The sequence below is a fragment of the Mustela putorius genome, unplaced genomic scaffold (assembly GCF_011764305.1).
Source record: "Mustela putorius furo isolate JIRA1106 unplaced genomic scaffold, ASM1176430v1.1 tig00003949_pilon_pilon_pilon, whole genome shotgun sequence".
Classification (NCBI taxonomy): domain Eukaryota; kingdom Metazoa; phylum Chordata; class Mammalia; order Carnivora; family Mustelidae; genus Mustela; species Mustela putorius.
In genome coordinates, this window is record NW_025422093.1 from 4,383,885 (window position 1) to 4,407,472 (window position 23,588).

The window sequence follows — 23,588 nt, forward strand, 5'->3', positions numbered from 1 at the left end:
ATTTGTTTTCTGCACTTTCTTACCTTGGGAAATCTGAAAAGCAAAAACTTTGTATTTGCATTTGCTTTATTGAAAGAGACAGTAAACTTGAGGTCTCAGTCTCACCACTAGTCTGTCTTTGTCTGTTGTTAAAATTATGAGCCAGTCTCTATGGCCGCAGCCAAATGAGTAATCACCAGTAATGTGACTCGTGCTGGAAGTGACTCCATCAGCACCTGTGACGGGGGATTAGTTACAGTTTACAGAGCACCGCCTCTTCCCTTCTCTCAGTGTGCCCTAAGCCAAGTAGTCTTTCTCATTTGGGTGTCTGCACTGTTGGAAGCTACTGCAGTGTGTTTCCACGCAGAGAGTACAGTGGGAAAGGCTTTCTCTAGCTGATGGATGGCTGTTCTCTCTATTTGGAGTATCTCACTGGTTATGTAAGCGACCTCGGGAGAAATTATCCTGACCCAGATCGGAGGATGCAGTAGTGCTTCAGCTGCAGGATTTCTTAGTCGTTAACACCACAGTGCTGATGACAAAGAGCGAGTTGTAATCCTCATCACTGCCAGGCTGAGCCAGAGCAGACAGAAAATCGTCATTTGCTCGTCGGAGACTTGTTAGGTTACAGCTCTGCTTCGTTTTGTGGTCTTGGCTTTTCTTCCTATACAATGACGACGCTGCAAGTGAGCTCAGAAATGCTTGGTTTGAGAGCCATTTGCCTGTGATTTTTGAAGACTAAAGAAGTATTTAAGCTAGATAAAAAATACTGCTCAAGAGTGAAATGGAAATGTCAGCTACTTCTTGACCTTTAAAGCTGTGTCGTGGATTTCTGAGATTTAAAGATACTTTAAAATCTAAAGAACAAAGTACGGTTTGTATTTTTCTGCTTCCTTTTTCTTTTGTCTTAATTTACATTTGGTTTTACTTCTCAGCCTTAGGAATTAAGGTCGCTGCCTTTTATTGATCTAGCCTTAGTGTTAATAGTTTTAAGAAATTTTAACTATTTTCATTTGTTCAGAAAGGATAATTGTGTGTGTAGTAATTTCATAACACTGTAAAAAGATTAAAAACTAGAGTTTAATTGTTTAGGTATTACAGCAGAAATATTTCAGATTAGGGTTTTTAGAATATAGTGTTTTAAGGGAAGTAGGGTATTTGATTTGTGAGGGATTTTTTTTGTGTGGTGTATTCCAGTGCCCACCCCCAACTTGTTTTCTAACAGTATCGTGTTTTTCAATAGACCTGCTTGGGTGGGAATTTGGACTTTGTTCTTTCAAGTCACTCCAGTCTTTTTTTTTCCCCCATAGACTAAACCTTGACTTCTAAAGTGTTGCTTAGTTTTCTGCTTCAGTATTATCCTTTAGTGAATTTTATATCAGATTTTTTTAGTTAATGAGCGTTTTTTTTTTAAACTTGGAAAAGGAATTGTTAAATGTTAAGTGGAGATTGTTAGAAACTCAGACTGCAGACATAAACTCCATGAATTTTCAGTTAAATGTTAAATGTGAGCTTTAACATGGTTTGTTTGAGCAGCTGAGTTATGTTTGAGCGCTGAAGCTGATTTATTTTAAAAATGTTTTTTTGAGGAGGGCTCATCTGTTCTCCTCTTCCTCATGTGAATGGAATGTGGTGCAGCATGGAGCCCCAAACAGGATACAGTTGTTCTAAGCATTCTTCCTATAGCGTGGTGTAGGCCCTACTAGAAATGCAGGCTCTCAACTATTTATTTTGGCTTTAGACTATTTTTAAAGTATGGTCAGACAAAGGACCTTAAAGGAACTCTTAATCCATTAATAAAATTGAAAAAGTTTTTTTTTTAAATTATGAATATTTGATTTTAAATTAGTAATTTTATTTGAATTTTCAAAGTCTTTTTTTCAGCATTGGAATAATAGTCTTTTTGTGATAAGGGCCATATTCTACGTTGACTTTCATCAGATGGTAGCTCATTGCTTCCCCTTAGGCTGTGGAAGTTCCTCATAGAATGATATATCTTGAGAGACTTGAATTACTTAGTTATGCATGAGTTCTAGTTTCTTTACATTCCAGTACACCTAGACCCATAAAATATTTACTACAGATTCATCATAAAAGCTGTAGGATCTGTTCACATTTATTTAAATATTTATGTTTTTATTTTTAAAATGTGTTTGACTTGGATTCAGATACTAATAATTGTTATATCGTTGATTTGCCACTTTAAAAAATCATTATGTGTTTTAACTACTTAGTTTCATATGTTGTTTGTCTTTAATTTTCCCATTAAATAGTAACAGTCACATTTTCAGGATTGTTTGTTTAATGCATATTGAAACATTTCTCTAACAAGTACTGTTAAAGTATTTATCAGCACTGTTAAAGTATTTATCAGCACTTTTTGGGAACATATTTGTAGCTTAAATGTAATTGCACGTTTAAAAATTTGCGCGTTGTGGCCCTATTTACTATTTTAAGAAGGCTGATATACTCGACCTCTATTTGTACATGATTAAAAGTATTATTGTATCCAAAGTAGCCTTTTCTTTAACTAATTTTTTAACAATTCTCCCCATAGCTTTCAGTTAGTTATCTTAAAATGAGAAAAATTTTTTTATTTTAGCCGAGAAACTAACTCAATAAATTAAATTATGATTAGTTGACCTGTTAAAATTTACCCTTAGAATTCTGACCTACCTTAAAAAGCAGAGTTTCTCAGAGGGTTTCTTCACAAGAACTTTTTTCATATTATAAAATGACTGGGTCTCATAGGAAATGCAAACCACCTGTATTATTTGCGTAAGAAAGAGGCACTCAGACAGAAGTTTACTTCTTTTTCAAATCCTACTTAATTTAATTGTACCTTTAGCCACTTAGATAATAGCTTTTGTGGCCTTTTTTGTTAACCTTCACGAGTTGACCTGACATGGTACTGTTTGAAAATAAATAGAGCATTTGAATAAAGTTCAAGGAATAAATCAAATCTTCTTGAAAAGGTACCAGTGTTTTCTAGTTTACTAAAAACTAAACAGATATATAATATGAAAAATATTACATATATCATGTTGATCACATACCGTTAGACCTTTTAAAGTCTAAATTAAAAATCAGTGATCTTGAAAACTTTAGTCACTTGTTAGGTAAAATAATAGGATTTTATGAAATTTTGGAATTTCGTCTTGGCAAATGGAAAATTCTAGTTGGCAGTAGTTGCAGGAGATACCTAAGTAATGGGGGAATGTCTGTTTTGAAAATGTAATTTCTCACCCAAATAAGAATACTCCTGATTATTATGTATTATTTGAAAGGTTAGCCTTAGGACTAGGCAGAGAGGAACTTAACAATGGTTAGCTTTTCTAATCATAGATACCGAAAATAGTTGGGGATTTAAGAAGAGTTTTTTTCAGTCATATTAATTTAGGAAATAAGATATTATTTCTTTTCTAAGTTCATGGTATGGTATAGAAATAAGGCACGTTTAAAATACTTATCTATTCTCATGTGTTTAAGCTTTTTCAAAAACAGTTGTAGACTCCTGGATGAATCGGAAGCTTTAAAAGGAATTTCTTAAATACAGAAATTAACTCCTTAAGAGCCACTCTGAACTAAAGATCTTGAGAAGTTTTTCCCCAGAGTGCATATTAGTTGTGATTAGCAAGATGTTAAGATTTCTTTAAGCCATAATATAAGAGAGGGGAAACACATTGCTTTGAATCTTCTCTGAGGATTTTTACTATCTGTAACAAAAGCTTTAGTTTGTATCCGAATGATCACACAAGTTGGCTTGTAGCAAGAAAGATTTCTCCGTGTTATACAGGGAATTTATAAACTAAGTTGGTTGTTAATTCCATTTTCCAAACTTAGATTCTTTTATTATCCTAAAGCCATTATGTTAAGTTTTTACAAAAGTACCAGAAGTGACACTTGATTTTATTCAAGTTGCTTCTGCTTCAGAAGTGTGACAGTAATTAAAAACTGCATACATTGTACCTTTGTTTTCTTCCTTCCTGCCTCCCTCACTCCCACCCCACCCCAAGATCTGGGTATATTCCTTTTGTAAGAGATGAGTCTTCTTTAAAATAATCAAATGGCCATGGATCCCCACCTCCCAGCCCCCATTTTTGGTTTGTCTCTTCATTTGATTTTTAAAGTAGCAGAGATCTGGACTTGAGAGGTGGTTTTTGTGTAATACTTCTTACCTCCCTCTTTTCCTGTTCCCTTCCCCCATGCTGTTCTTACTGAAGCAGCTGGATTTTTATTTGTGCTTGGGGCAGGGGCGGGGGCGGGTAGTACATGGGGTGGAGTTAAAAGACCAGATGCATCCTGATCATTTAAAATCCTTGATGTGAATGAGCTAGCAGAAAAAAAATAACTGAACTATACCTGCTCTGTTTTTATAAAGATTAATACTTAGTAATTTTTAAAAAATAAGTTGGTAAATATGCTCTCCTACCCAGTTGACTTTTTCAGAAGCAATTTCTCATTTATTATCTTAGAAATTTTTATACACATGTATATGTGATTTTCTCTTTTTTAAAATAACTTGTAGATTACTTCCTTCCTTTTTAATATAAAATATTTTATTTTATGAATAAAAGCATTTAGATTATTATATGAAAGTATTGGTATTCTAAAGTCCTTATGATAATGACATTTGTACATTGTATTCAGAAATACTCTTCGTGTTTGAGTATAAAACCCAGAAAATAACCATTATGAATTTTTTTTTCTCTTACCAGACTTTCAAACCCCTGGTTGAAAAAAGTATACCTAGTTCAATCACTGCGGTAGAATTCCTTGTAGATAAACAACTGGATTTTTTAACTGAAGATAGTGCCTTTCAACCCTACCAGGTAAGAAATTTTAGGTTGCTTTTAAAAGTTAGCTAATCTTTAAACTTGACTGACATTCAGATATTCTTTTAAATATTCAGTTCAAGCTAATATGTAGGTGTTCAAGGAAGCCAGTTCATTGAATAAATTCTGATGATAGGATAAATGGTTAATTTATCCAAGAATAGATTTATGTACTTAGAACTTTCTATGAACTTGGCAGCATTTTTTCACTGGGAATACACAAGTGATCAAAATTAAGTAACTGCCATTATAAATAATGTTCATCATTAGGAAATAACTGGTTAGATATTAGTATAAATTTATCTTTTTCTCCAGCTCTAAAGGTTAAGAATTGGGTCAGTTAATATAATTAAATGAGATTACTGTTTACTGTATGCATACAATAATGGTAATTCTTCTATTCAAGTGGAGAGTTTCCTTTAGATTGTCATTAATTGTTCATTTTCTAAATTTTAGTTCCCAGATGCAATTAAAGTACCAATACATTTACTGGGAAAAACATTTTTAGTAGGCTTTTCGATTCAAATCATGTGAAGAAACTCATCAAAAATAGTAGGCTAAATGAGATTTTAGATTTCTAGTGAAGTGTTCTATCAGTTAATTTTTTAAGGTAGAAGTAAAAATGCACAGAAATTTGTTTTCTTTGTATATTTGGATTTCAGATTGAATTAAATGTCTTCCATACATTTTTTATTTTAAGTGTTTAAAATAATAGGTAACGACATTGAAAGAAAGGATGAGAAAATAGTTTGACTTTTTTTCTGTTTTAATGGAGCTGAAAGTCAGTACTCCTATTTCATTTCAGAATAGTTACTGTTTTCTGAAAATAAATGTAGAGGCATCCTTTCCTAAAATGTAGAGGCATCGTTTCCATGGAAAGAATAAGAGCTTGACTTAATGAGCAATGATTTATTTTGTGTCGACTTACAATACTTAGGGAATTCGAGCAGTTATATGCCTCTTCTGTTAGATCTCCTAAAATGAGATGATAGTTCCCTGAGTTAAATGTAATTTTGAAGTCTACATAGATGTGCTTTTGTCCTTTCACATTATTTTTCTCATTTCATTAAATGCCCTAGTTTTTGTACTGTTAGCTTTTCTTTCTTTACAATATTTATAGCTAAAACTCCTAGCAAGTCCCAGTTTAATATTGGAGGTGTTAGAGCTTTTCCCTTGGGTTTTGTTTTGTTTTGTTTTGTTTTTAATTGTGAATGCCATTTAGCTTACTATAGGCCTTCCTTATTATAATTTGTTTAATTTCTAACAGTCTTTTAGTGGGATTAGACTGGGTAAGTCTAGGTAAAATCAAAGGAACCTTTTAACCCTTAATGTTTTAATTTTGTGGTTGGTGATTAGCAGCACTCTGTAAGTTTCAGCTTGGATTTGATTTAGAGAAGTGAAATCATTATGTAGAAATTACTTTTAAAAATAAACTCTTTTGCCAGGTGGCCTAAAACTCCACAACATGTCTATTAAAATTATAATGATTGAAAGAATGTGCTGACATTTTATAGGGTTTTTGTTTTGTTTTGGTTTACATTTTAAGCTTTTGGATTCTGGTAGTTCTGTCATTTTATTTAAAAAATAGAGGCACAAGAATGAAAGTGTTAAGCTTGATTTGGTGAATTGTATAATTGTCTTTGTTAGTAAGCCATTTGTGTTGCTCAGTTAGTATGGGCAGGTTGATCTCTGGCTTGAAAAATATTCTGTCTTCTAAAGGTGAAGTGAGTCTCTTAGCATTTTAACCATTTGTCTTTAACAAATGTGAGCGCTCAGTTCTAGAAAATCAGAAGGAATTACACTAACAGCACTTGATTTAGGGATCCAGCGTACCTTAATTTTAGAGTTTCTTAGGAGTTTTAAAAATAATTAGATGGTTTTACAACAGAGCTTTTTAATATGTATTTTAATATATTTAGTTTCTTATTAATCAAGTTAAAAATATATAAGGATATTTTCTCTAATATGTGAGTGATAGACACCTATTTTAACATTTTGAATGAAAATGTACTCCAGAGACCTAAGATGGCTCAGTCTAGTTTTTCAAATTTACTTATTTAAATGAGTTTGTGAAATACAGCTACATTCTTGATAAAGGAAACCGTTTTAGAGTTTATGTAATTAGAGTGGCTTTATCCCAGAATGCTTTTCTCTAACCACTTGTCCAAACAGTACATTAAATTCCTTGGCATCTTAAACATGGCAGCTGTTACTGGCATAGATTTTGTAAATAGTGTCTTGACATATCTCAACTTTAGGGTAACCCTATGTAAGTCAAAGGGAGCTGGGGGAAAATTGAACACATTTTTTAAATGCTCCTGTTTTTCTCACTTTAAATTTCATGAGGCAATTTCTTCTGAATCTAGATGTTAATTATTCTTTGTAGACTTCTTAAGTGTGATGGGGGAAAACCTTCTTTAGAAATAGCCTTTGTGTATAGAGTGATGGGTACACATAACTTGTTTTAAAAATTCACACAAATTACTTTGCTATGATATTAAGGAAATGTTCTTGTAGTGAGAATTCCCACCTACCATCTTTCTCCTTGGTTCTCAGCCGTTCTGTAGTAGTATACTCCCTTAAATTTCCTTAATAAAGTTGTGCAGCCCTATTTTTTAATATATCCAAATAGTATCATATTGTTAAGGTGATAGGAAACCATTGACTCAGGATTAATACAGATCATTTCACTTTTAGGTCACTAGTTTGAATCCTATACTTACCTCTGATTTCAATGGATTGCATATCAAATACCATGTATTAAACTTGATCTGGTCACTTTTTTAGTTGGAAAATTGAGGTGCAATCTTCATTTTTACAGTTTTCAGTATTTTGGAAAGAAAGTTGAATGAGGAGAAAAACCAAACCGACATCTTACAGATAATATAATCGATGCATATTAATTAGGTCACTGAAGCAGCATGGTATTGTTAATTCTGTTTTTTCCTTCCTTATGCACACAAATGAGTTTCTGCTTCCTCCTTTTAGATTTCCTGATCATGCCTGGCTGCAGTTAACTTTCTTTGAAGTAGAGGGGGAAGGGAAAAGAGAGGAAGTAGGAGGGAACTCTGCAGATTATACTGTGTCTTTCAACTGGGAAGAAAGAGGAAAAAACCAAGTTATTGATTCTGAAAGATGGCTTTTATAGTTTGGAGTTTTCTTAATATCTATTATTTTTATGGTATTTCTTTTCTTTGGAGGATGATTACAGAAATTTTAAAAAATTGTTTCATTAAAACATGAAATTTTGATCAAGTTAATATAAAAAACAGTTTGAGAATAGAAATATGAACATTGAACTTTTAGCATGATTTTGAAATCATCTTGTTCTGAGTTTTGGCTTCTGGCCATGCACACACCTGCAGTTTTCAGGTCGGTTGCTTCATAGAGGATATAGAAGAGATTATTTCTTACCTGAAAATTGTACATGACTCATATCAACAAATCTGGGTTGGTCTGGCTTGTTAGTCCAGTATTTTCTAGGGATCATAATTCTCTTTGTTTTTAAATGTATTAAGGGATAATATGAAGGGCACTAATTTAAAAAACCATTAGAGATTTGAAGCAGAATGTGTTTGTTCAAAATTATGCCTTATGCTTATCTTATTATATATTAAAATTCATTGTAGTATTAAGGTATATTCAATAGTATAAGGTAGAATCATCCTACATCCTTCATCCTGAAGGAATGATTCTTTTTTACATTCTGGGTCACAATAAAGTGATTGAAGTTTAGAGATAAGACTGTTATTTCTACAGTTTCTGTCATCATAGAATATAGACACTGAACTGCTTTACTAAACATTAGATATAGTACTCCTATGCTGTGAATTGCTGGCTGAAGGAAAAGGGAACAGGTGGAGCAAACCTGAGTATTTTCTTAGTACCTGAACTAAAAGTTGCTTAAAGACTTGCACAGAGAAGAGTCTTAAAATATTCAGTGAATGATGTATCTGGACTTAATCAGATTTATATATCTATCATTTCTGTATTTCTTAGTGAGAAGGTTGTTTTCCCTGTTTCAGTCCTTTTTGACCCACAGATTTTACATCATTGATGATATAAATTTATTGGCTGTGATTTCAGAATATTTCTAAGGTAGTTGTTGCTTAACACATCTGGTTTACTAAAAGTAGCTCAAATGGTTGCCTACTATAAATTACCAGTAGTTTGGGAGTGAATGTAGCAGAGACCTGTATTTTTTCCTTCTTAATTTTTGTTATTGTCCTATGGACTTTGGAATTGCTTCACAACCTGGATGAGATAATGCGCATGAGGTAAAATTCAGTCCCTGTCAGCCAAGGTGAACAATTAACTACTAGCTTGGTTGTTACTAGCTAGATGTTTTATTTTCTTGAATTAAATATTTGACATAAATGAGCCATTGACAAATTTTAAAAGTCTTGTTGGTAATCATTCATTTTACGAACAAATTTATTCTAAGTCAGGGTACTATGGTGGCACTACTAGTAGTTTATAGATGGAAGTAAAAAGAACTTCATAATAGTATTGCTTCAGTGGGTAGAGAAAAAAACTTTATTTTTTAAACTTTTCTTTATTTTCACTTCAGTTGTGTGTAGATCTATCATTTTAAGACTTACATTTCTGTAGAGGAAATGTGATTTTGACTTGGTACAGGATTTATTAGTACAACTGTGTAAATATTTCTGTCCCAGAATTCTTCTCAGATTTGTTCTCTTCCTGGTATCAAATTACTGTTTCCCATTAATTTAATTAACTAACAGAAAAAAAAATAAATTGACTTCCAGATAGAACCCAACAAACTGTTGTTGTTTTAAAGAAAGAAATTAGAGTTTTTAAGAAATATTAACTGAACGTTCTATTAAGAGATATCTTTTATAGAAATTTATAAGAAACACTGGAAGCATGCCTTTGAGGATATGGGCGTAGAACATGCCAACCCCGCCAACCCCCAAGAATGAGAGTTTTGCGATGTATGTGGTTGAGAGAGGGAGAAACAGGCCCAGAGTAGAAAGAGAGGTTAGAGCTCTTAATTTGTGTTCGACTGTTTATTCACTTGATTCTTCCCCAGAAGGGAGTCTTCAAATGGAAATTTTATGCTTAGACTCTACTTCCCTTTGACTTAGGCTTAAATTTTTTTAATGTCTGACCTTGGAAACATCCCAACTGACTTCATTCATTTAACGTTATTTAAATGCTGTGGTTTCCCTATGCACAGCATCCTGCTAGGTGCTTAATGGTTTAAAAAATTAATATACTAAGTCTCAGTACTTATTTTTTCCCAAGTACTTTATAATTCAGAACAAGAACTTCTGTTTGAAAATAGACTTGATTTAAGGAGCCAAAAATACATAGTAAAGACTAGGAATACAAAGAAAGGAGAAATTAGTAGAGATTGAAATGGTTTCTCTGTTGAAGAAGGTAGAACTTGAATGGGATTCATTTAAATGGAGATGAAAGTGAAAGAGTAAGGTCAGGTATTTGGCAGGAGGGACAGCATTATCAGTGAGGAACGGTGGAGGTATATTAGGAACCCGTAGAATATCAGCTAGAGAAGAGGGTTTGACTTTTAATAGTAGACATCATACTTATAAGTAAGTATTATGGAGTCAGATGAAAGAAGAAAAGAATTGCTAAGCACAATTATTAAGTGAATTTTTTAATTTGTAGGTCAAATGAATCATTGGAAGCTTTGAAGCAAGGAAATAAAATTTTCTACTCAAGAGTGGCATCTGATTATTATAATACAGGAGAAGCAGCTAATTGATTGGGTCTTCACTAGAGTCTTTTGTTCTAGAGAATCAGTATAGCATAATGGTTAAGAACTTGTGTTTTGAAGTCAATTCATGCAAACATGGTTTCAAATCCATGCTATTTGCCAGCTATGTGACATTGGGAAAGTCTCAAGCATTCTAAATAAATGGTTCTTTCATATACAAGTAAAACTGTTGTCTACCTCAGAGTTGTTAGGAAGCTTAAATGAAATATATTGAGCTATTAACTACGTAACAAACTGCTCAGTAGAAGGTACTTATCTAGACAGATTCTGAATTTCTCTTTTTGTAAATTGTATCTTACACCTTTTTGGTAGATCTTTGAAACTCCTTTCTCTTCCTGTCATGCATAACCACTGAATATTTGTCTTCCACCATCTGCACTTAACTTTTAACAATCTTTCTTATTTGTTGTCTCTGGAACTCTTACCATTTCTTTCTACAGCTAATTATAGATCAATTTTTTAGCTGTCTGTACAAGCCTTGGTCAGTGCTCCCTCCTCCCCCCAACCCCTTCAGGGAAGTTTATTTAGATAAAATTCAGTTGGTGACTTGTTAAATTATTTTAAGAAAATGGTATTAGAAAAGATGAAGAACCCTCTCATGTGATATTAACCTCCAAAACAATCTCTTACCTTTTTTTCCACAGGGAAAGTCAAAGGTTCCATTTACTGCTGATAGTTACTTATATCTTTAAAGAGTGTAAGTGTTATTAAGCAAGTTACAGAATTGTTTTTCTTTATTTGGCTCTGGTGAAAAGCTGTGCAGATCTAGTACTATGTTTTGGAAGTTCTCAAAGCAGGGAATAAGAGTTGGACTATATATGACCTTCGAACTTGCTTCTTAACACTAAAAATTCTGTGAACTTAAGGTGGAAAAACCACCATTCTGACCAACATTAACCTAAACAAGTTAAACCCTAATTATTTTAGTCTCAGAGATAAGAGACATTCCACCTAACTCTAGGTTTATCTCAAAAGGGAAAACTAATGAGTCAGGCAAATCAAAATTATACAGGTTTAGAGTTACAGAATTGTTTGTATTAGTAGTACTTACCAAGAGAGCTTTATTTTTCAGTTTCTGTTACTGAGTTATATTTTGACAGAAGTTAAGCACATTCTCAATTAGTCTCTTGAGTTTTTGTATGCATCTTCTTTTTCCATTTCATTTTGCATTCATATTAGCATTTGATTGAAATTTAGAGGTGCATTGTTGCCATAAAGTCAGTAAAATTGAGAACTGTGAGATTGTGGGATATACAGTCTGCCAAGAGTGTAAAAATATAGGATCATAGCCATAGCTGTGAACTGACTGTTGGTGGATTATTGGCATGGTAGGATCAGCATCTGTGGGCAGGCATTGGCCTGGGGGTGGTCTAGAAGATGAGGCCAGAGCAGGAAACTGCTATTGTGTAGTACTTGGCTTTATTCCATTTCTAGTCAAAAGTGACAGCTTGCAGTAGTAGAGCCAAGCTGAAGCCTAGAAAGTAGGATGGACTACAAGAAAAGGGGAACCAGTAGTTAAAACAGTCATTGTACTTCCTTATTTAAGTAGGCTTTTTTAAAATTTAAAGTTAGTACATAATCTTTTAATGTACTAACTTTTTTTTAATGTCCCGCCTACCTGATTTTTGTATCACTGTAATTTCAAAAATAGTTATAAAATATGCTTTTATTAACATCCTACAAATCAGGTGTGTTGATTTACCCAAGTGAATATCTCCTGATATTAAAAAGGGAGTTCTTCATTTGTAAAAATTGGTTGCAAAACTTGATGTGTTGAAAATGTATCCATGGAGTCCAGGAACATGTTATTTTGACTGAAATTTGGCCCAAGTGTGAGCTGTTCTGCAATATTCAGATTAAAAACATTTATAAGTCACAGTCTGCAGTAGTTCTCTCTTGGTCCCAAATCTGCTATGATCATATGCTGAAAAATCTGCCAGTCTCTTTGTAATTTTTTGTGACTGCTGTTATGAATTTAAAGTATGTGAAATTATGCTTGTAGACATCAGATTCAAAAGATGTAAGCCATCTTAGTTACCATTGAGAAAGATTGTCTAATTTCTGCCAGTCAAAATAGGTTGATATTATTCTTATTACCCAATTGCAAGTTCTTACTAAAGCATAGCCCTATTATTTTAAAATCTCAGGATTAAAATTTTTATTTCTTAGTGTGTTAATATTTCATATTTGTAAAACTTGACAATTTCCAAAATATTTCCATGTGCATTATTTTAGTAACTCCTTATGGTATCCTTATGAGTAAGACATTGTATTATCTTAATTTTGTGTAATGTTTTCAGGATATACATATTTATTTAATTCACACAAGTCTTTGAGAAGTCTTAATTTCCAAATGCATAGGTAGCTAAATAGAAACCCACTAAACTAGCTTAAGTAAAAAAGGTGTTGGGGGTAATACAAAGATACAGTAGGCAGTGTCAGGGATAGCTAATAGCAGAAAGTACAGCTGAACCTTATTCGGAATAGAATTAGGAACTAGAAAGTCAGGAACGCAAGTCACATATTCCTTCTTCCCCTCTTCTTCAGTGTCCTTTCTGCAGACATGTTTCTTCTGCTTACTCATAGGTTTTGCTTCTCATAATAGTAGTTTCCATGTGACTTTTTTGTGTATCATTGTCAATTCACCAACCTGCCCCCCACCCCCATACAAGAACTTCTAGATCTAATATTTGTGTTTATTTGTAAAAGTAGAGCTAGAGAGTGTAGGAGAATGAAAGTCTGAAAGGGGAAGATGGGACGAAATACGAGGAAGGGAGAGACCATATATGACAGCAGTTTTTATAGGCAAAGATGGTGAAGTTTAAGGAAGTTGTGACTTCACATCGAGGTTCATACAGCTAGTGGAAGCTGGCATCATTCTTTATTTGATGCTTTATTTTCTCAGAGTTGACATCTTTCCTAAATATAAAATTAAATTTTTTTGTCATTTTATTGCCCACAATTTCCCAAGACTTTTCAAACACTGGCATCTAGCTATACTCCAAATCTGTGCATCATTTTCAGATCCAGTTTGTTCCGTAGGCAGAGAATCCAAACGGATTAAGACATTTTGCACTCTCCTTATTTTCTCAGCTGCCTAATTTTCTTTGCTGTGCTACAAGGTATCCTGAATCCTAGATTTATTCAAGGTTAAAAGTGAAAAGTAATGGAGTCCTTGGGGCACCTGGCTGGCTCAGTGAGTAGAGCATGTGACTCTCTAGGGTCATGAGTTCAAGGCCCATGGTAGTGTGGAGATTACCTTAAAAAATAAGTAAATAAATAAAAGTTTTACCTGGAGTCCTTTTCAGAATCTTGCCAAAAGGATTCTCTCTAAAATCCAACTCTTAAGCTTCAGACTAAACGCAAAACAGCACTAGCCCTTAAGTCAATAAAAAATAAGGATTGGGGGCCTGTTCATATATTTGAGGGCCTGCTGTATTGTATTCAGCAATACAAATAATTTGCCTTCATAGAGTTTATAATCTAATGGGGGAAGCACACACAGAAAAATGTAAAAGTAAATAAAGGCAAAATGTGGTCAGTAGAAGACCCAGGGAGGTATACAGAATCTACCCTAGTTGTGGGAGAGGTAGAAAGGATGCCCCTGTTAGAATAGGTGAACCCTAAACTGTCTCAGGATGCATGTAATTTAGTTAAGTAACTAAGACAGCAAGGCTGGATAAGTATATGAAATCCAGTGAATAAGCAGAATTTGTGTTGAGTGGTCTGCTTGAATACCTAACCATGCCTTCTTTCCTGTGAAAGTGGACTGATGGTGATGAGGTTTGTTTTGTTTTGTTTTTTAAGATTTTATTTATTTGACAGAGAGAGCTCACAAGTAGGCAGAGAGGCGGGGCCGGGGGAGGGAAGCAGGCTCCCCACTGAGCAGAGAGCCCTATGTGGGGCTCTATCCCAGGACCCTGAGATCATGACCTGAGCTGAAGGCAGAGGCTTTAACCCACTGAGCCACCCAGGTGCCCCGATGATGATGATGAGGTTTTTTAAACCATATTCATTTGGGTTAGCCACCTGACTGACTTCAAACTCATTGTCTTCATAAAGTAGAATAATAATGTATATTTGTTTAAAAAGAAGCAAACATCACCATTTTAGCCACTTAAATATATACTTCATTGACATTAAGTGCATTCACAAAATTGTACAGCTATCACCACTAGCAATTTTCAGAGCTTTTTTTATCACTCCAAACAAACTCTACTCCTTAAACACTACGTCCCCATTTCCCAGTAACCCCAGCCTCTGGTTCTTCTAGGGAGAAGCAGTCTCAGCGTCCTGGGACAGGGTCCTGCATGGGGCTCCTTGTTAAGAGGGGAGACTGCTTCTTACTCTGCTTATACTCTCTTTCTCTCTCTCTCCCTGACAAATAAATAAAATCTTAAGAAAAATATTTATGACACCATTTTACATGCAGACCAAACAAAATAGAACAGAGGTTACCAGAGGCTGGGGTTACTGAGGAGAGTTTGTTTGGAGGACCCTGAGCTGAAGACAGACACTTAACCGACTGAGCTATCCAGGCATCCCAGTATCATAAAATACTTGTCTTTTTGTAATGTACTTATTCCACTTAATGTTCTTAATGTTCTCAATGTTGAAGCATGTGTCAGAATTTTATCCTTTCTGTGGCCATATAATTCATTGTATGTATATACCACATTCTTTTTTTTTTTTCATTCATCTGTTGATGGACGTTTCGGTCATTTACACCTCTAGGGTATGGTGACTAATGCTGTTCTGAACATTGGTGTACTAATTACTGCCTTCAATTCTTACGGGTATATACCTAAGGATGGAATCGATGAAGTATTTGGAATTTTATGCTCTACTTTTTGAAGAATAGCCAAACTGTTTTCCGTAGTATCTGCACCATTTTATATTCCTACCAACAGTGGTTTCATATCTGTAAGAACATTTGTTATTTTCTATTGCTTTAATAGCTATCCCAGTGGGTGTGAAGTTCTTTGCCCAATTTTCAAATTAGTTATTTGTTGTTGAATCCAAGGGTTCTTTCAGTCCTTTACCACATATAGATGTTTTCCAAATATTTTATCCCATTCTTTGAGTTGTTTTTTCTTTCAGTAGTGTTTTTTGATGTACTAAGTTTTTAATTCTGATGGAAGTCCAATTTACCTATTTTTGTTGTTGTTGTTCTTTTGAACGCCTATGCTTTCCTATTATATCCAAGAAATGTTTACCAACTCCAACATCATAAAAAATTTCCCCTGAGGGTGCCTGGGTGGCTCAGTTGGTTAAGTGTCTGCCTTCGGCTCAGGTCATGATCCCAGGGTCCTGGGATCGAGCCCCGAATCAGGCTCCCTGCTCAGTGGGGAGCCTGCTTCTCCTTTTCCCTCTGCCTGCTCCTTCCCCTGCTTGTGCTGTCAAATAAATAAATAAAATCTTTTTTAAAAATTTCCCCTGAGAATTTTATAATTTTAGTTCTTACATTAAGGTCTTTGACTCACTTTTTTTTTTTTTTTAAGAATTTATTTATTTACTTGACAGACAGAGATCATAAGTAGGGAGAGAGGCAGGCAGAGAGAGTGGGGGAAGCAGGCTCCCCGCCGAGCAGAGAGCCCGATGCGGGGCTCGATCCCAGGACCATGAGATCATGACCTGAGCGAAAGCAGAGGCTTAACCCACTGAGCCACGCAGGCGCCCCCTTTGACTCACTTTTAATTAAACTTTTTATGGGACATAAGGTTAAGTGCAGCTTAATTCTTTTGCATGTGGATGTCCAAGTTGCCCAGCACCATTTGCTGAAAAGATTGTCCTTTTCCCATTGAATAATCTGGGCACCCTTGTCAAAAATCAGTTGACCATTTATTCTAAAATTTTATTTTGGAGCTGTCTGTTCTATTTCCATAGTCTATATGCCTGTCCTTACGCTACTACCACACTGTTAATTACTTCGGGTACCACTTTTTTTTTTTCCACTTTTCTTCAACTGTGTAATTTGTCCAAATGATTGTTAACCCTAAAGATAAATATTTAAAGTGTACTATTCTGCCTAACTGTTGAAATTTTCTGAAGCACCTGATCAGTCCTTTTGGGGTATAACTTCTGTCATGTAAATTATTAGACATTAGCCTTGTAGAGAAGGTATGTTTTTAAGAGTCGAAAAAAAAAATCAGTGATTGATGAACTATATAAGATAAAGTTATTCATTCATTCCTGTGTGCCACTTTGCTAGATATTAGGATTTATTTATTTTAGAGTTTTTATTTTTATTTATTTGATAGAGAGAGCGAGATCACAAGTAGGGATAGAAGCAGGCAGAGGGGGGAAGGGGAAGCAGGCCTCCCGCCGAGCAGAGAGCCTGATGTGGGACTCCATCTCAGGACCCTGAGATAATGACCTGAGCGAAGGCAGAGGCTTAACCCTCTGAGCTGCCCAGGCACCCCAGGTACTAGGAATTTAAAGACAGATAAAATACTTGGTTTTTGTTTGTTTGTTTGTTTTTTCAGGTAAGGGGGAGGGACATAATTACAGCAATATGCTGAAAGTTCTAAAATTGAGGGATGTTCATACTGTTCTGTGCTGTGGCCTCAAATGATGCAGTAACACCAGATATTTGCCTGTTTCTTTTTCTTAATTTTATTTTTTCCTCAGAAGACAATGATGGGAAAGAGATAAGGAAGGGTAATAGTACTAATAATATTTCTCAATAGGGTACTGTAGTAGGATTTTCTAGCAAAAGAAAACCAAGTGTGTGTGCGCGTATGCGTGCACACATGCATGCTCCAAGCTTGTGTAGACAAAAAAGGAGATGGAGGGAGTAGTTTTAAGGAGTTGCCTTGTTGTAGGAACTGGCAAGTCTGAAATCCACAGGGCAGGCCAGCAATCTGGAAGTTCTGGCAAGAGTTGATTTTGAGTCTGAAGACAGTCTGGAGGTAGAATCCTTTCCTCTTTGTAGAACATCATTCTTTTTTCTTAAGGCCTTCAACTGATTGGATCAGGCCCAAATATATTATGGAGGGTGGTCTGCTTTACTCAATGTCTGCTGATTGAAACATTAATCACATCTAAAAAGTACCTTCGCAGCAACATCCAGACTGGTGTTTAACCAAACAGCTGGGCACCAGAGCCTAGCCAGGGTAACATAAAGAATTACCAGTCTTGGGCATTATTGATATTTGATTCTTTGCTTGGTAGTTAATTGTAGGATGTTAGGCTTCTCTGGCTTTGGCACAGTTAAGTGTCTTTACTACCTCTTCTCAGTTGTTATGCTAATGGAAGAAAAACATCCTCACACTTTTCCTTCCCTCCTCTTTACTTAGAGCTTTTGGGCTGTAGATTAAGATAGCTGGAAAATTTATAAAATGACCTAAATGTGAGAAAGTATCATTCCTTTCTGAATGTTACCATAGTTTTTGCTTCTTCTTGAGTCTCTGGTGCTATTACTGGTTCCCTACCAATCCAGTTTCATTCCAGATCACTTTCTTACATCACTCACATTCTCCAAGACATAGTTATTTGATTATTAATCATAATGCATAATATTTTCCCATCAGACTTACAGTTGAATAGGTATACCTATATATCTTAAATATATGGGTGATGTAAAACAGTATGGATTAAAAGAATCCTGTGTTTCTCTAGATATTCTTTGCCTGGGAGTCAGGTACTCTACATGGGAATAACTTGTTATTGTTCCCAATTAATAATCCTTCACCTCTCCGCCATTTCTAGAAATTGAAAATTCTGTAGAACAGAATAAAAAATCTGTATAGGTAAGGCTTCCTCATCTATGTATAGACTTCAGACCTAGAGCCTTTCAGACATTATCCAATATGCGGACTTCAAAACACAATACCTCAGAAGGATTTCTTTTTTTAAGATTTTATTTTTGGGGCACTTGGGTGGCTCAGTCAGTTAAGCGTGGACTCTTAATTTCTTTTCTTTTTTTAATTTTATTTATTTACTTGAGAGAGAGAGAGAGAGAGAAATGCACAAGAGAGAGAACATCAGAGGGAGAAGCAGACTCCTCGCTGAGCAGGGAGCCCAATGTGGGACTTGATCCGGGGACCCCAGGATCCTGACCTGAGCCAAAGGCAGTTGCTTAACCAACTGAGCCACCCAGGTGCACTGGACTCTTAATTTCAGTTCAGGTCATGATCTCAGAGCCCTGAGATGGAGCCCCATGTCAGGCTCCACGCTTGGCACAGAGGCTGCTTGGTATTCTCCCTTGCCGCCGCCCCCCTTCTGCCTCCCGCTTATGCTCTCCTCTTTCTTATATAAATAAGCCTTTTTTTAAAGATTCTTTTTTAGGGGTGTCTGGGTGGCTCAGTCATTAAGTGTCTGCCTTTGGCTCAGGTCATGATCTCGGGGTCCTGGGATTGAGCCCCGCATCAGTCTCCCTGTTCCATGGGAACCCTGCTTATCCCTCTCCCACTACCTCTGCTGTATTCCCTCTCTTGCTGTCTCTCTGTCAAATAAATAAAACCTTTATTTAACAAATAATCTTTTTTTTTTTCTTTTAATCTCTGAACTCATTGTGGGGCTTGAACTCATAGCCTTGAGATCTTGAACTCAAGATCAAGAGGCACAGGCTCTACTGACTGAGTCAGTCAGGTGCCCCTAGAAGGATGATTTTTAAATTTTTTTTCTCCCATATCCACTTCTGTTTTCAAGGAATTAAGTTCCATCACATACTAAGGATTCCTTCCAGTGCTTAAAAAGCTCATTGTTGAGAATTTTTCTTAATGTTTATTGCACATACATTGTATCAGTCAAGCAAATTTGCCTTGGTTGGTATCTTCTGACTGGCATGTTGTTTGTGTTGTGGAGGATTATGAGACTCTGCTCTGGCCAAAAGTGTAGTTAATTAATGATGTTCACTATCAGCACTGTAAAGGGGTGGGCAGAACAACTGGTTTGTTTTTATTGGTCTCGATCACTTCCTAGGTATCCCTTTCCCATTTTGTCTTGTTCCACAAATAGGTGTTAAGTATATATATTTGTACTAAAATTTTTATTAATGCAGTTTGGATGATAGCACAACTTGGGTAACTGCCTTTTGCCCCCCAAACTCCATGAACTTTATAGTATCTGATTTAGTGCCAATATTGTTATAATCAGAAATAGTTTACAAATGAATCAAATTTAAAAGTAAAGAAGAACCAAAATCAGCATTTAACAGTTAAATGAATTACCATAGTTTTTGAAATTCTGTTTTAAGATACATAATCATTTGCATACATTCACATATATAAATTATATCTTATTACAGAATTTTGGCTCTTCCAAGGGGAGGAAAAAGTTTACATCTATTAAAGTATCAGACCTTGGTAGTAGCACAACAAGCCAATTTGGAGTCAGATCCTATCTCTGCTGCTTATTCAAACATTATGGCCTATAAAATTCAGGTGATAAAAAGAATCTTTAGGTAAGAGTTTAAAAATAAATAGGTCTGGTTGAGTAAATCTTAGGTCATGACATATGTGCTTTCAGGAAGCCCATTAGAGGTAACTTTTTAAATCCCTAAGCAGACAAAATAGATCTCATTTTACCACTTTACCGAGGGGTTGCATATTTGATGAATTTCCTATATTCTAGTTTTCTCTCTTTCTTTTTTTTTCCAGCCAAGATACTTCTTCTGTTTTATATTATTTCAGCCATTCTTAACCAGCACCTTTACTTCCATTATGCCCATTATGCGTTTGTCTTTCTGTCACATCTGTGTTTTAATTTCTTATCCTGGATCACTCCTATTATTTATTTTTTCCATTTTTTTAATACCCAAAGATTGTACTGCCCATCAGTGATCACATGTGGCTATTTAAGAAACAGTAAATTTAAAAGTTCGTCAGACTAGCCATATTTCAAGTACTCAAATAGCCATATGTGGAACATTGCAAATATATAACATTTCCATTATTACAGAAAATTCTCTTGGAGAGCCTTGCCCAAATGCTTAAAAGCTTTTTAAGGCTAAAAAGCAGGAGAAAATTGCGCCTAGGTATTTTGGTGTCATTGTATTGTCTCTGATCTCAGCTGATCCTTTCATACCAGTTGGCAGCCTTTTCTGTGCTGGAGTTTTCATTTCCTGAAACAGTTATTTTAAATTATCACTGTTCTACTCGGCTTCCTCCTTTTCTCTGAGAAGAAGACCTTTCTCCTGCAACACAATGGAAATGGAGGTTACAAGCAGGAACCCCCTTAACTTCCTGTCCTTAAACCTGTTTTTGCACCTTTCCTTACCTCCTTTTCTCTTTTCTCAGAGGTGTGTTCCTTTTTTCAGTTTCCTGATTCAGTTTTACAAAAATTATTGGGCACCTGCTATGTCCTAGGCACTATTTCTGACAGTTAAGGTACGACTGTGAACAAAACAAAACAAATTCCTTGCCTTCATACAGCTTTCCTTGTAGTGAGAAGAGACAGCAAATAATTATTTTAGTGTATTGGAAGACTGTAAGTGCTATGGAGAAAAATAAAACCTGATAGGAAGTATTAGCTAGAACAGAAAAATAGGAAGACCCTAAAATGAAGGCATTCTTAGAATAGCAAGAAGATAACTATATAGAGATTAGTAGGAAATGAAATAAGAAAGGTAGTTAATGACTTTGTTTTTTGTTCTGGTTAAAGTGAAGTGGAAGCCTTTGGAGGTTTTTGAACAGAATTGTGATAAAACTTTTTTGCCCAGATAATTCAAAACATACAGATGTAGAATCATAAAATGAATTTCCATGTACCCGTCATCTGGCTTTAACAATTACCAGTTCATGGCCAACATTGTTTCCTCTCAGTGCTCCTCATGTATTATTTAATTTTTTTAACTTTTTTTTTTTTTAAGGTTTTATTTGTCAGAGAGAGAGCACAAGTAGGGGGGAGTGACAGGCAGAGAAATAATAGGCTCCCCGCTGAGCAAGAAGCCCAGTATAGGACTTGGATCCCAGAATTCTGGGATCATGACCTGAGCTGAAGGCAGATGCTTAACCAAAGGAGCCACCCATGCATTCCTCCTTATGTATTATTTTGAAGCAAATTCTATATATTATATTATTTATCCATAAATATTTGTGGGTACATATGTAAATTAAAAAGTATTCATATATATAGTGAGTTCTAATTATTCATAATAATGTCCTAAAAACTTGTAAGTTCTCAGCAACATCAGGAATGATAAAATTAGAATATCATGTTTTATATATATATATATATATATATATATAAAAATGGTGGTCCCAGTGGATGTCATTGAGCAGATAAAATCCATGTGTTCTGCCTGTTGTACTAAATTTCAGCACTCAGATCTTGTCATTCTTCCCAATCCTGTATCCTCATTACTGGTTAGACCATATCTACCATGTTTTGTCAGTCAAATAGACACCTGGGAATGTTTTAGGTTCCTCATTTGCCATTTTATATTGTCCTCCAAAAATTGCTGATTGTGTCTTGTTAGCATCACTATGTCCATCCTGTCCTTCTTATCTTAATTGTAAGGCTTTGATTCTAACCTCGCTAAACTATTACAGATCTTTCCAAGTAGAGTCGTTAAATCTTCCCACTTACCTAATCTCTGTCCTCACTCAATCCATACCAGTGTACTTAAACTTTTCCACTTATGTCATGTTGTTTCATCTGTCTGTGCCTGTACCTGCATTTCCCTCTGTTTTGAAAGTCCTTCTTTTCTGGGTGCTTGGGTAATTCACTCTGTTAAGTCTCTGACTTTTGATTTCAACTCAGGTTATGATATCAGGGTTGTGAGATTGAGCATGGAGCCTCCTAAAGATTCACTCTCCCTCTCCATTTGCCCTTTGCCCCTTCCCCCTATTGCCCCCTCCCACCCCACCCCACCCCACCTCTGCTCTCACTCTTGCTCTCAGGAAAAATAAATAAATAAATAGATAGATAGATAGATAGATAGATAAATAAATAAATTTATTTTTGAAAGTCTTTTCTGATCTCCCATAACATGGCAGGTGTCCTTGAATTTTTAAAGTTCCAACTCAAAAAAATTTTGAAGTTCTAGATATTTGTGCTTTTCTCAAGTTCCAACTCTTGTGTAATACCTTTCCCCATACATCTAACTAGATTATCTTTCCCCACAATCTTTGTCTCACCTCTCTACCCTATGTAAAACTCTTTTTTAACCTGTATTGCTATGAATTGTGTGTTAATCCCTGTTCTGGCAGGCCATTAAGATCCTCAAGGGTTTAAACTCTTCCTTGTATTGCCAGTCTGTAGAAATAGATATCTGGTGTTCAGAATCTTATCAAATGAAATATATTCCCTAATATATTTTACTCATAAGGGGCTTGTTAGTCCCACACTAAGAAACTATTTCAAACATAATTGAATCAAGCTGTCTAAACTGGTTCCTTCTACTACAGCATATGAGAAGCCAAAAGGGGAATTTTTTAAAAGTCTGGTGATGGTACATTGGGAACTTGATAGCACAAGAGGAGGATACAGAAGAAACTGAAAAGTAGTTACAACTCAAATTTTGTCTTTATGGGCTGGTTTGGTATAGAGGCAACAACATTTTATATCAGTTAATACTTAAAACGGAGTCAGAATAATCATTGATGATGATAACTATGAGTACTGATGAAAAGCATCAGTTGTTTTCAGTTTGTTATTTAGTGAACAAACTATAGAAGTACTTTCATTCAGAATTAGTAGTGTTTTGATAAATTTTCTTATTTCTATCACTTTTTAAAACTTCCTTTTTTGTAGACAAACTATTGAATGTTTAACACACGTCATTCAGTGTATGTTCTCTTCCCTTTTCTAATTAGTTTTTCTAGATGAGCTAAACTTATCCTTTTAGGAATAGCATAACAATGATTGGAAATCATTCTGAAGTGTATTGTGCCATACTGTCTTCCTTAACAGTACTAGGTAAAAAAGATGTTCTTGTGTTAGGATACTTTGGAATTGTAGTTTTAACTCCTTCCTTTATCTGAATAACTTGACACATTTCTCATGTATTTGTATTTACTAGACCCTAATGAAGCAAACAGGTAGAATTAAATTTGGGTCAGATGATA

At 35.1% G+C, this 23,588-nt stretch overlaps 1 protein-coding gene across 4 annotated transcripts in view; it reads left to right on the forward strand.

Annotated features, from left to right (window-relative positions):
* The window catches only part of JMJD1C (jumonji domain containing 1C), a 322,492-nt gene that overhangs the window by 226,907 nt on the left and 71,997 nt on the right, over positions 1 to 23,588 (forward strand). For all 4 annotated transcript variants that reach the window (XM_045069890.1, XM_045069892.1, XM_045069891.1 and 1 more), the window contains exon 3: positions 4,698 to 4,811. Coding sequence is in view for 3 of the 4 variants with exons in the window: in XM_045069892.1 (XP_044925827.1) it covers positions 4,698 to 4,811 (114 nt within the window). In the remaining variant the exon portion in view is untranslated. The remainder of the gene's footprint in view (positions 1 to 4,697; positions 4,812 to 23,588) is intronic.